We start from the raw sequence: 13,066 nt of genomic DNA on the forward strand, positions 1-13,066 counted from the left end.
TGAATCAGGACTTGATACAGGGTTTTAGCCCAAAATGATACCTATTTCTTGCCTCCCACTGGTGCTGCTCGAACTGATGAGTTCTTCCAGCATATTGTGGAGCTGTTCAAGACTTGAGATGTGTTACCTGGTTGGAGGGTTGGGGATTCATTCCAATTAAGGATTGATTAAGAAAGTAATGGGTTGGTTCTGTTTGATAACAAGCAGATGTTGGAAGGAGAGCAAGACCGACCTGAGAGAAGTTTGATGTCCTGGATTCAAAAACTTTAGACCAGGTTGTCTCTAAATAATGGAGAACCTTATCAGAGTTTTTCAGGTAGAACAGTACAGCATGGCCAGTCAAATCGAATCATGGTTTTGTGCTGATCTTCATGCCAATTGAAACTAAATGCCCTCTTCGTGTATATCATCCATATCCCTCAATTCCCTTAATTTTCATGTGTCCATATTAAACTCCACCAAACCGCCTGATTCCACTACCACTCCTGGTAGCTATTCCAGAAGCATAACAACCTTTGCATAAAAAAAAACTTGCCTCTTTTGTCACCTTTAAACAACAACAAACCCCCAAAGCATCTTTTCTAGTGTATATTTCTTCCTGGGGAAATCACATTATTTAACAGTAACTCTTATCATGACTCCCCTTAGCCTCTTGATGCTCTAGGGAAGGTGTTCCCAATCTTTTTTTATGCCGTGGACCTCTACCATTAACTGAGGAATCTGTGAACCTCAGGTCTGGAATACCCGCCCCACTCTAGGGAGAACAACTGCCAAGGTAGCGTAGTGGTTAGTGCGAAGCTATTACATCTTGGGGCGTCAGAGTTCAAAGTTCAATTCCAGTATCTTCCGTAAGAAAGTTTGTATATTCTTCCTGTATGCCTGTGGGTTTCCTCCAGGTGCTCTGGTTTCCTCCCACAGTCCAAGTTCATGGCAGTTAGTAGGTTGATTGTCCTGTGATTAGACTAAGGTTAAGTTAGTCCTAACTTAAGTTAGGCCCAGAAGGGCCTGTTCTATGCTGTAACTCTATACAAGTAAACCCAAGTTTGTCCAACCGTTCCTTGTAGCTCGTACCCATTAATCCAGGCAGTACACTGGTAAAGCTCTTCTGAACCCTCTCCACAGTCTCCTCATCCTTATTATCGGGTGACCTGACAATATTGTAAGTGTGGTCCAATTAAAGTTTTGTATAGGTGCAGCATGGCCTCCATACTCTATATTCACACCCCTACCAGTGGAAGCAAGCATGCCATACCACCTTGTCCAGTCAGCTGTGGATCTGGATCAAGACCACTCTGTACTTCAATACTATTCAGGGGTCTAACATTAACTGTATACTTTCTTTCATTTGACCTTCCAAAGTGAAACATTTCTCACTTACCTGAATCACACTCCTCTGGCCATAAATGTAACTGTTGTATTACAGCCTGCTGCGTTTATTGATAATCCTTTACACTGTCCACAACTTCACCAATTTTGGAGTCACCCACACGCTTGCTAATCCACCATCTATATTTCCATCCAAATCACTGATACATGTCAAAAACAACAGAGGTCCCAGCACCAATTACAAACGAGAAAATCTGCAGGTGCTGGAAATCTAACCAACACATATAGAGTTGGATAAACTCGGCAGGCAAGGCTGCATCTATGGAAAAGAATACAGTCGACATTTTGGCCTGAAATGCTGTCTGGCCTGCTGAATTCCTCCAGCATTTTGTGTGTGTTCCCAGCTCCAATTCCTGTGGAACACCCTGGCCATGAACCTCTAGCCTTCATCCCTGCTGTCTGTTTTCTTTCAGCAAGCGGTTCTGAATCCAAACTTGCAGTTCACCCTGGATCCCATGCATCTTTTGAATCAACCTACTATGAGGGCCCTTATCAAATGCCTTATTAAAACCCATGTAGATAATGTCCACTACCTTACTGTCACTAAGTTCCTTTGTCACATCCTCAAAAACTTGATCAAATTTGTAAGGCATGACCTGCCCTCCACAGAGCTATGCTGACTGTCCCGAAGCAGGCCTTGCCTTTCCAAGTACACATAAATCCTACTCCTCAATATCCTCTCCAGTAACTTCCCTACTATTAATGTGAGGCTGGATTATCCCTACTTCCTTTCTTGAACAAAGGCAAAACTTTAGCTACTTCCCAGTCCTCTGGGATCTCTCTCTTGTTGCTGAGGATCACAAATGCTCCTTTTAATATTCTGGGTTATATGCCAGTAGACCCTAAAGGCTTATCAATCTTAATACTTTTCAGAAGATCGAGCACAATTGCCTCCTTAATCTCAAACTATTGCAGCGTATTATCATGCTCCAGTCTACCTTCACTATTCTTAAAATTCTTCTCCTCTGTTAATATTGAAACAGTTCACATTTAATAACACAGCCAATTGCTTTGACTCCAAGCACAAATTCTCTTCTTTGTCCTTCAGTGGACTTACCCTTTCCTTACTTACCTCCTGTTTCTTAATACAAATGTAAATGTGCCTTGGGATTCCCCTTGATCCTGTTTGCCAAGGGTAATGGGCCCTTCTGGCCTTCCTAATTGCCTGTTTGAACACTTTTCTGTTATGTTTATACTCCACAGGGATCCAGTTTGATCTTAATAGGACCTACATGTGCTCTTTACTCTTTCTGACTAAATTTAGGATCTCTTGGGTCATTCAGAGTCCCCTGACATTATCTTCCTTGTCCTTACTAGAATACGCCAACCTTGAACTCTGATCAGGTGGTCTTTAAACTGCCAAATGTCTGATGTGGATTTGTCTAAGAGCAGTTGCTCCCAATCACACCCCACCCCCTCCCCTTAGCTCCTGTCTTAATTTGCCCTCCCCCAGTTGAGTACCTTCCTACAAGATCTGATTTTATCCTTACTCATTACTATCTTAAAACAGAATAAGTTGTGGTTACTATTCCTAAGATGTTCACTTGCTATTAAGTCTGTCACGAAGTATGTTTGCTCCTCTCATTGGACTCTCAACATCCTGCCCCACCTAAGCCTCTTGTATTAAAGGAAATTCCAAACAATCCTGAGGAAGTTAAAGTCCCCCAGTATGCCAACACTTTTTGTTTCTGCACCTTTTTATGATCTTCAATGTGTTTCTCCACCTCTCAGTGGCTATTAGAGCACACATCAGTGTAATTGTACATTATTTTAGAGCTCAGCCAAGTTGCCTTCATGGATGAGCCTTCCAGTATGTCCTCTTGAATACTGTTGTGACATTCTCCCTTATCAATGGTGCAGCCCCTCCACCTCTTTTACCCACATCCGCATCACCATGTCAAAAACAACAAAACCCATTAAACCCTGTCCCGTGCCTCATGTAATGGCGGAAGTATCGTAATTCCCTGTACTGATCCAGGCGCTGTGTTTGTGCTCTAGCACAGAAATAAGCCCAACAGTTCCACTGTTTATTGACCTTCTCCTTGCTGCCCTTCCTTTCAGTCTTACTTGTCATACAGTCCTCCTTGCCCTCGACCCTACCACCTATTGCCCTGCTGCTATGGTTTCCATCTCCGCTGCCACTCTAGCTTAAACCCTCCCAAGCAGCACTAGCAAACCTCCTAGTGAGAGTATTAATTTCCCTCCAGTTCAGGTGCAAGCCATTTTTTTTGTAAAGATTCTACCACCCCAGGAGAGAGCTCAGTGATCCATAAATCTGGTCCCCCTCCTGCACCTGCTCCTTTGCACGATATCTATTTCTCACCTCACCAGCACATGGCATGGGTAGTAATCCTGTGATTACTTTCTGCTTAAAAATCCCTTTGCAAGACCTCATCCCTGCTCCTGCCTATGCTATTTGTAACTATTATACCAAAGTTCAAAGTAAAATTTATTATCAGAGTACATACATGTCTTTTTTCTTTTTCAATCTTTTTATTGAATTTCATATATAAAGAGAAACATAACATAATATAAATAGGTTATGTGCACTAGATTTGAAGTTAAATTTATAATAGGATAACAATATCTTATTAAATATCAGCCAAAAAAAAACTTAAAATAAACAATCAAACCTATTTTGATTGAACATGAAAAAGAATAAAAATAGTCATCAAAAGAAAAAAAATAATAAAAATGCATGAAAATATGTATATTAAAAAAAACCTAAACTAACATGGGCAATAATACCAGTTTATATGAGTATGATAGTGTCAAAAACTCCGGAACTCCATATCAGAACAAGAATAAAAAGAGAAAAGGTCTAAAAGAGGCCAAATTAATTCATATGAAAGTGTCGAATGAACGGTCCCCAAGTTTCTTCAAATTTAATTGATGAATCGAAAATAGTACTTCTAATTTTTTCTAAACTCAGACAAGAGATAGTTTGAGAAAACCACTGAAATGTGGTAGGAGGGTTTACTTCTTTCCATTTTTGTAATATAGACCTTCTGGCCATTAATGTTACAAAGGCGATCATTCGTCTAATTGAAGGGGAAAGTCGACTACCATCCTCATTTGGTATACCAAAAATTGCAGTAATAAAATAAGGTTGTAAATCAATATTCCAAATTGAGGAAATGGTAGCAAATATGTCCTTCCAATAGTTATGTAAAGTGGGACATGACCAAAACATGTGGGTCAATGAGGCCACATCTGAATGACATCTGTCACATTGAGGGTTAATATGAGAATAGAATTGAGCAAGCTTATCTTTAGACATATGAGCTCTATGTACGACCTTAAATTGTATTAAAGCATGTTTAGCATATATAGAAGAATTAACCATTTGTAAAATTTTTTCCCATTTTTCTGTTGATATATTATATTGAAGTTCTTTTTCCCACTCTTGTTTAATTCTACCTGATATTTCTGGTTGTATCTTCATAATCCTATTATAAATAAGAGCCACTAATCCTTTCTGACAAGGATTCAGGGTAAAAATCATGTCTGAAAAGTCTATCAAAGTTGAATTGGGAAAGGATGTTAAAACTTTATATAAAAAAATTTCTAGTTTGTAAATATCTAAAAAAATTAGATTTAGGTAAATTAAATTTGTTGGAAAGTTGGTCAAAAGACATCAAACTACCTTCAAAAAAGAGATCACGAAAACATATTATACCTTTCCTTTTCCATATGCTAAAAGCTTGATCTGTTAAAGAAGGTTTAAAAAAGAAGTTAAGTAAGATAGGGCTATCAAGAACAAAGTTTTTCAGAGTGAAAAACTTACAAAACTGAAACCAAATTCGTATTGTGTGTTTGACAATAGGATTGGATATCTGTTTATTGAGTTTAACTAAATCAACCGGAAGAGAAGAACCAAGAATGGAGAATAAAGAATATCCTTGTGCAACATTACATTCTAAATTTACCCACTGTGGGCACAATGGTGAATCCAAATCTAGTTTCCAATATATTAAGTTTTGAATATTATTCGCCCAATAATAAAATCTAAAATTAGGCAAAGCTAAACCACCATCTTTTTTAGATTTCTGTAACTGTCTTTTACTTAACCTGGGATTTTTATTTTGCCACACAAATGAGTAAATTTTTGAATCAATGTTATCAAAGAAAGATTTAGGAATAAAAGTTGGTAAGGCTTGAAATAAATATAAAAATTTCGGTAAAATCATTATTTTAATAGCATTAATCTGACCAACTAATAATAAGGATAAAGGAGACCATCTAGTAGTAAGTTGTTGAATTTGATGAAGCATGGGTAAAAAATTCAATCTGAATAAATCTTTATACTTCTTAGTAATTTTTATACCTAAATAAATAAAGTTATCAGTAACAACTTTAAATGGTGTCCTGTCATTCAATAAAGTTTGCTCATTTAAAGGAAATATTTCACTCTTATCCAAATTTAATTTATAACCAGAAAAACTACCAAATTGAACCAACAAAGATAGGATAGCGGGAATAGACCTATCAGGATCAGAAATATATAACAACAAGTCATCAGCATAAAGTGATAACTTGTATAACTTTTCATTACGAGTAATACCAAAAATATTAGGAGATTCACGAATAGCAATGGCTAAAGGTTCTAATGCGATATTAAATAATAAAGGACTTAAGGGACAACCTTGTCTCGTACCACGAGATAATTGAAAAAAAGAGGATCTATAATTATTTGTAAGAACAGAAGCAACAGGTTTATAATATATTAACTTAATCCATGATATAAAATTAGAACTAAAATTAAAATTTTTCAAGGCATTAAATAAGTATGTCCATACAACTCTATCAAAAGCTTTTTCAGCATCTAATGAGATAACACATTCTGAGATTGTGGGTGAAGAAGTATAAATTAATCAATTTTCTAACATTAAAAAAGGAATACCGATTCCTAATAAAACCAGTTTGGTCTTCTGAAATAATCTGTGATAATACTTTTTCTAACCTAATAGCTAAAATTTTTGTAAGAATCTTAGAGTCTACATTTAATAGCGATATAGGGCAATAAGATGCACATAAAGTAGGATCTTTATCTTTTTTTAGAGAGATAGTAGCTTCATAAAAAGACTGAGGTAATTTCTTCTTAGTAAATGCATCATTAAAGATTTCACATAACCAAGGGGAAAGCAAAGGAGAAAAAGTTTAAAAAAATTCTATAATATAACCATCAGGACCAGGAGCTTTCCCTGAATTCATTGATGAGATAGCCTCTCCTACTTCGGCCATAGAAATAGGAGCATCGGACAAGCTCCGATCTTCATCTGTCAGTTTAGCAATATTCAAATTGTTAAAAAAATTATTCATCATGGACAGATCGCCATCAAATTCTGATTGATATAAAGATTTATAAAAATCTTGAAAAGTATTATTAATTTCTTTATGATCAGTAGTCAGATTACCGTCTTGTTTACGAATTTTAATAATTTGTCGCCTAGTCGAAATAGCTTTTAATTGGTTAGCTAACAATTTACCAGTTCAATCACTATGAATATAAAATTGAGCCCTGGTCTTAATTAATTGATTCTCAATTGAAGAAGATAATAATAAGCTATGTTCCATTTGAAGCTCAACTCTCTTCTTATAAAGTTCTTTGGTAGGAGTAACGGAATAAATCTTATCAATTTCTTTAATTTTATCCACCAATAAAGCTATATCTAAATATCTTTGTTTTCTTTTACCAACGGAATATGAGATAATTTGTCCACGGATAAAAGCCTTGAAGGAGTCCCAAAGTATTCCTCTGTCAATCTCTTCAGTATAGTTTGTTGAAAAAAATAAGTCAATTTGTTGTTTTATGAAGGTAATAAATTCTGGATCTTGAAGCAAAGTAGCGTTGAGTCTCCAAGATCTAGTATTAATGGAAGAGTCCGCAATCTTGATAGATAACTTCAAAGATGCATGATCCGAAATGGCAATAGAATCATATTTACAATCAGTAACATCTGTTAATAAATGATGATCAATAAGGAAATAATCAATTCTAGAATAACTATGATATACATGTGAAAAAAATGAAAATTCTTTATCTTTAGGGTTCAAAAACCGCCGTATTTCAGTAATTCCCGAATCAACCATAAAAGAATTAATAAGTAAGGCTGATCTATTCGGAAGAGTTCGAATAGGTTTAGATCTATCCATCAAAGGATTCAAACAACAATTAAAATCTCCACCCATTATCAACATATATTCATTTAGATTAGGAAGGGAAGTAAATAAACGTTTAAAAAATTCAGGGCAGTCAAAGTTTGGAGCATAAATATTAACTAGAACCACTTTTCGATTAAAAAGTGAACCATTAATCAAAAATCTGCCCTGTGGGTCAGAAATAATTTCATGATGTGTAAATGAAATTGAGGGGTCTATAAAAATAGACACACCCCTAATTTTGGCGGTACAATTCGAGTGAAATTGTTGACCCTGCCAGAACTAAAAAAGCGTTGATTATCCTCCCTCCTAATATGGGTCTCCTGTGCAAAGATAATATTAGCATTCAGTCTATGGAATACTTTAAATATTTTTTTACGTTTAATCGGATGATTTAAACCATTAGTATTCCAAGAGATAAAATTAATAGACTTATCCATCATGCCAATATTGATTGTGTATATCATAAAAGGTTAAAAAGACACATAACCCATAATTCAGGAAGAAGAAAAAATGATTCAGGAGCAACCGGAGAAAATGACACCTCAATAATATTAATAATTTAAAGTTGGCCCATAAACTAAAAGCAAAAAAGTAAAAAGCAAAAGCGTGAAAAAAGATCCCTACCCCCTCCCCCAACCCCTCGAAAAAAAGCCAAGCGGCAGGCGCACAAACTAATACTAATATTACCCCCATTTCAAGATGGCAACTCCATGAAAAGATAAAAAGAGATTATAAAACACCCAGATTTAAGTACAGGGTTGCAAAAATAAAAGAATATATATCAATCAAAATGAAAAAAAAAGTAATATAATAAAGTAAAAGATCATTAATTAAAAAAGGATAAACGTTAAAGTTTGAAACAGTGTAATATGCCTTTAAAAAAAAAGATTCCATATTCAAATACAAACAAATGACGTTTCAAAAGCAAAGACTTATGGGAAGAAGAAACGACATTTTGAAAAAGCCATATTACAAAATATAAATGTAAATTCAATCTATTAAAAAAAGTTTAAAAAAAAGGTTATCAAAATAGAATTAAAAAAGGATTCAATAATCACTACAATATATAAAAAAAAGGGTCCAAAAATCCAAAACATTCGTCCCATTCTCAAATACAAGCAAACAAATGAATGCTTACGGAAAGCAAAGTCTTATGGAAAGAAGAAACGACATCTTAAAAAAAGAAATCATTATTACAAAATATAAACATGTATATCCAATTCAGAAAAAAAATAAGAAAAAAGACATTATAGTAAAATTAAAAGAGCATCTATAAACCATGATAGTAAAAAAAAAAACAGGTCTACAGACCAAAGTAAAAAGCTATAACGCAGCTTCATAAGTTAAAGCCCAAAACGAAATGGCTTCTTCTCTCCAAAAATTCTTCAACATAACACATAGTTCAGCTTATGCTGGAAGATCGATGTTCTTCAACGAATTTCTTCGCATCTTCCGGAGTATTAAAAAAGCGCTGAGTGTCGTCACTCAACGTAACTCTGAGATTCGCTGGGTATCTTAAAAGCTTGTTTAAATCCAATCGAATGAATCTCTGCCATCACTGGTTTAAAAGCGATTCTTGCTTTCATTACTTCAAATGAATAATCTTCAACAATACGAAACGTGTTGCTTCTGTAAGAAATCATACCTTTCTGACGAGCTAGTCGGATTAAAAGTTCTTTCTCCTGAGGATAATGGAGGCGAACAATCACAGCTCGTGGCTTGTCTCTCGAGATTGAAAATCTCGAAACTCTGTGGGCACGATCAATAGTAGGTTTAGCTTTCAAAACATCAGCGCCAAAAACTTCCCATAATAAGTTAGAGAAAAATTCAGTTAAGTCACCAGATTCAACATTTTCGGGAAGCCCGATGATTCGCAAATTCTGTCTGCGAGATCGGTTTTCAAGATCGGTGATTTTAAACTTATAATGCTCTACTGTTTTAGCAGTCGACAGTACCTTCTTCTCCAGTGTTTCGATTGTACGTATTTTTTCACAAATTAACTTATCAAGAGCTGCGAACTTTTCTTCATGTCGTTCAATATGTGCTGCCTGCGATTGTAACTTGGTATCAAACGATCTAACGGCTTCTTCGAGCCCAGACATTTTCGCAGTAAGCTTATTTTCCAGACTTGTCATTTTACTTTCCAAACTTGCAAGTTTAGTATCCAGTTTAGTATCCAGAAGATTAGAAATTGCCTCTATAGATAGAGGCTCTTTAGACGATTTCTTAGGTGCAGACATTTTAAGTTTGGAAAGATTAAATCAAGTATTATTTTAGAAAAGAAATAAATCCTAAGTATCAACCCATGTAATAAAGATGAAAAGATTTGATTAAAGGGTGATTATAGTTTAAAAAATGAAGAGCGCCTAAAAGGCAGATGTTTACGTCGCCATCTTGGAACTCCGCCCCCTCAAAGTACATACATGTCACTGCATACAACCCTGCAATTCTTTTTCTGCAGGCATACTTAGCAAATCTATAGAACAGTAACTGTGAACTGTAAACATCAGGAAGTGTTAACTGTAAAACAAACCTAACCACGACCTTAGTTGCTCACCCCCCCCCCCCCCAGAATGTACTGTAACCCTGTAACCACTGCATGACCATGCTAGACCATAACACCTGGGAGGCAACACATCATCCTGAAGTCTCACTGCAGCCAGAAACCTCCTTGTGACAGGCCCGCGTTATTTGTGAGCCTTCGATCCACTAATCCATTTGTGCGAAGGTGGGTGGTGCATGCTGCTTGTTTGGTCATCTCCGCATATAATTTGCAAGCATTGAAAACTCAGAGCAAAGAAGATCAGACCACATAATTAATGCAGAAACCAGGTAACTGCAAAGGGTTCACAACCTTTTTATTGCAACTGTAAATGTCTAGCAATTCATTTGCATGTTCTGATAGTCAAAACATCGACTATCCCTTCATTTCCACAGATACTGCTTGGCCTGTTGAATTCCTCCAGCAATTTGCTTTTGCTCCAGGTTACAGCATCTACAGTCTCTTGTGCCTCCAGTCACAATGGCACTGACCTTTTAAGGGCAAGGTTTCTAAAACTCCTTGTATCTGGAAGTATAATGTTGCACAGTTTTCATAGTCATTGATTTGCATCGCATTTGTCACAGAGAATGCCTGTTAACTTTGTTTTTCTGGCTATAGATGCTGTTAGATCTGCTGGTTTTGTTTTTGCTTTTATATTTCTAGATGAGGGTTTGTTTTATCCTAAGTTTCTGCCTGATCTATTGTGCATTTCCAGCATTTGTTTATTTTAATTTGCAAAATTGTGATTCCAATTCCACAGTTTGATTCCTGTTAATCATCACTTATTTCTTCTGTTCTTGAACAGGTTGTTAGAACTGAAAGTCGGCCCATAGCTGCTGGAGAAATCAGTCACTTTCAGGCCCTCGTGTTTTTAGGTGGTCAGCTGAGCCTAGCACTTGCTGTTCTTTTGTGTCTAAATTATTACAGGTAAGTGAAGTAGCTGCCCTCTATTTGAAATAGGTCAGATTCTGCTATTTGACTTTTGTAAGTGGAATGAGAGAAATAGATTTCATATGTGTACTTACTTTTTTTTTATAACCCAAATGTTGTATTCTCTTTCTAGGACATAGGTGCCACCTTCTTAGAGGCGCTGCCTCTTGAAAATGGCCTTGATGGCTAGGAGAATTGTTGTGTCTGAAACTGACAGTGCATTGTGAAAAATCAGTACGTAGGTGTGTTTGTGATTGGGAGATTGACTATTTTTTCCCAAGATGCTCCAAAAGAGGGATTGCACTGGAAATGATGTAATTGATGCTTCTCTGGCAAATAAATCACATCAGATGTACAATCTTAGCACAATACTGAAGTGCCCAGACAAATTTCAACCAGCATGGAGTGACCCAGATATAAATGTTACTCTTTTTAAAATTCTGTTGTAAGTAGATTTTTAGACCTACAGCACAAAGACAAAGAGCGCTGTGTAATCTAGTTATTAGGGTATCATTTGTCAGGAAAGTAATGTGTTCATATTTGCCTGCTGAAGGTACTCAAACTTTTTATTATCCAGACTGGATCAGTTAATATCCTCAGCTGATTAGGTCTATCATTTTCAATTAATGCAAATGTACAACATTATTAAGGGCCAATTATGCAGGTGTTAACCAGCATAATTAACCAGCTGTTAGCAGAATACAGACGTACAAACAAGCTGGATGAACTCAGCAGGTCGGGCAGCATCCGTTGAAATGAGCAGTCAGCGTTTCAGGCCGAGAGTCCCTTCGTCAGGATTGAAGTAGGAGGGGCTGGGGCCTCATAAAGAAGGTGGGGGGGAGGGTGGAAAACCAATCAGAGGAAAGATCAAGGGGGGGGGAGGGGATAGGCAGGAGAGGTGAAGAAGGAATCTAAGGGGAAAGCACTATGGGTAGTAGAAGAAGGCAGAATCATGAGAGAGGTGATAGGCAGCTAGAAGAGGAGACAGAGTGAAAGTGGGAATGTGAGTGAAAGTGACCTACTGAGTTCATCCAGTTTGTTTGTATGTGTTGATTTGACCACAGCATCTGCAGTATACTTTGTTTTTAGAATACAGACATCCTTGCTTGTGACCTACTACAGAATGTGCTGAAGATGATATGCTGGTGCATCTCAGAATCGGGTTTCATTTCACTGGCATATGCCTGCAGGTCTTTCACTGTTACCCTTGGGTTCTTTTTCACCTCCTTCAGCATTCATCGATTGGAACACCTGACTTCACATAGCTTTTGTAGAAGTCATTACCCCAGAGGTTCACATACTGTTTTGAACTGTGATTGTTTAAATGGAAACTCATTATTGATGAGAAGAAGTACAATTGTGTGTTATTAGTTTAGGCAGATTGTGTTTGTCTATTATTGTGACTTAAAATGAAGATCAGACCACATTTTATGATTAATGCAGTAAACCAGGTCATTGCAAAGGGTTTGACCTTTTTCTTGTAATTGTATGCTCCAACTTCATTGCCCATGAAGAATAGAGGCATGTACTTCATGTAGATGAAACAAATGCAGAAACCACTAAGGTTCTGTCATATGTGTCCGGTGCACCTGCCAAATAACAGTAAATGTACTGATTGTGTTGACATTTACAAGCAGTGAAAATACAATGTGCATCTGTATAAACAAAGACTCACCTGTCTTTGAATGGCAGTTATGATGTTACACAGCTTGCAACCACTAGGCAGGAGTGGTCTGGAAACTATTCACAGCAACTCTGCAGCAATTATGTAAAATTCATTTGGTCCTTTATTGAGAAGCATCAAAAACGAATGTTTTATATCGGTACATATCTCTGCTCCTTTGGGCTATTTCAGATGTTTATTATACTGTTCTTCAAAGGAGGTCAGGGTGGTGCCTTGAGAGAGCAAATCAATGGATGACAAGGAGTAACTGTGCTACATTCTTTATGCAATGCACAGAGCATTTACGGGTAAATTATTGAATAAAAATTTGTTGTTTGAGTGAACAGAAATCAATCCACTTCAGTTACTTGAAAATATTG

The 13,066-nt window shown here is 36.6% G+C and overlaps 1 protein-coding gene across 1 annotated transcript in view; it reads left to right on the top strand.

Moving 5' to 3' along the window:
• coq2 (coenzyme Q2 4-hydroxybenzoate polyprenyltransferase) overlaps positions 1-13,066 on the top strand; it is a 71,272-nt gene that overhangs the window by 47,004 nt on the left and 11,202 nt on the right. Inside the window, exon 4 of the mRNA XM_059989815.1 lies at positions 10,899-11,020. Coding sequence (XP_059845798.1) covers positions 10,899-11,020 — 122 coding nt within the window. The remainder of the gene's footprint in view (positions 1-10,898; positions 11,021-13,066) is intronic.

Source organism: Hypanus sabinus, chromosome 14, assembly GCF_030144855.1.
Source record: "Hypanus sabinus isolate sHypSab1 chromosome 14, sHypSab1.hap1, whole genome shotgun sequence".
Lineage (NCBI taxonomy): Eukaryota > Metazoa > Chordata > Chondrichthyes > Myliobatiformes > Dasyatidae > Hypanus > Hypanus sabinus.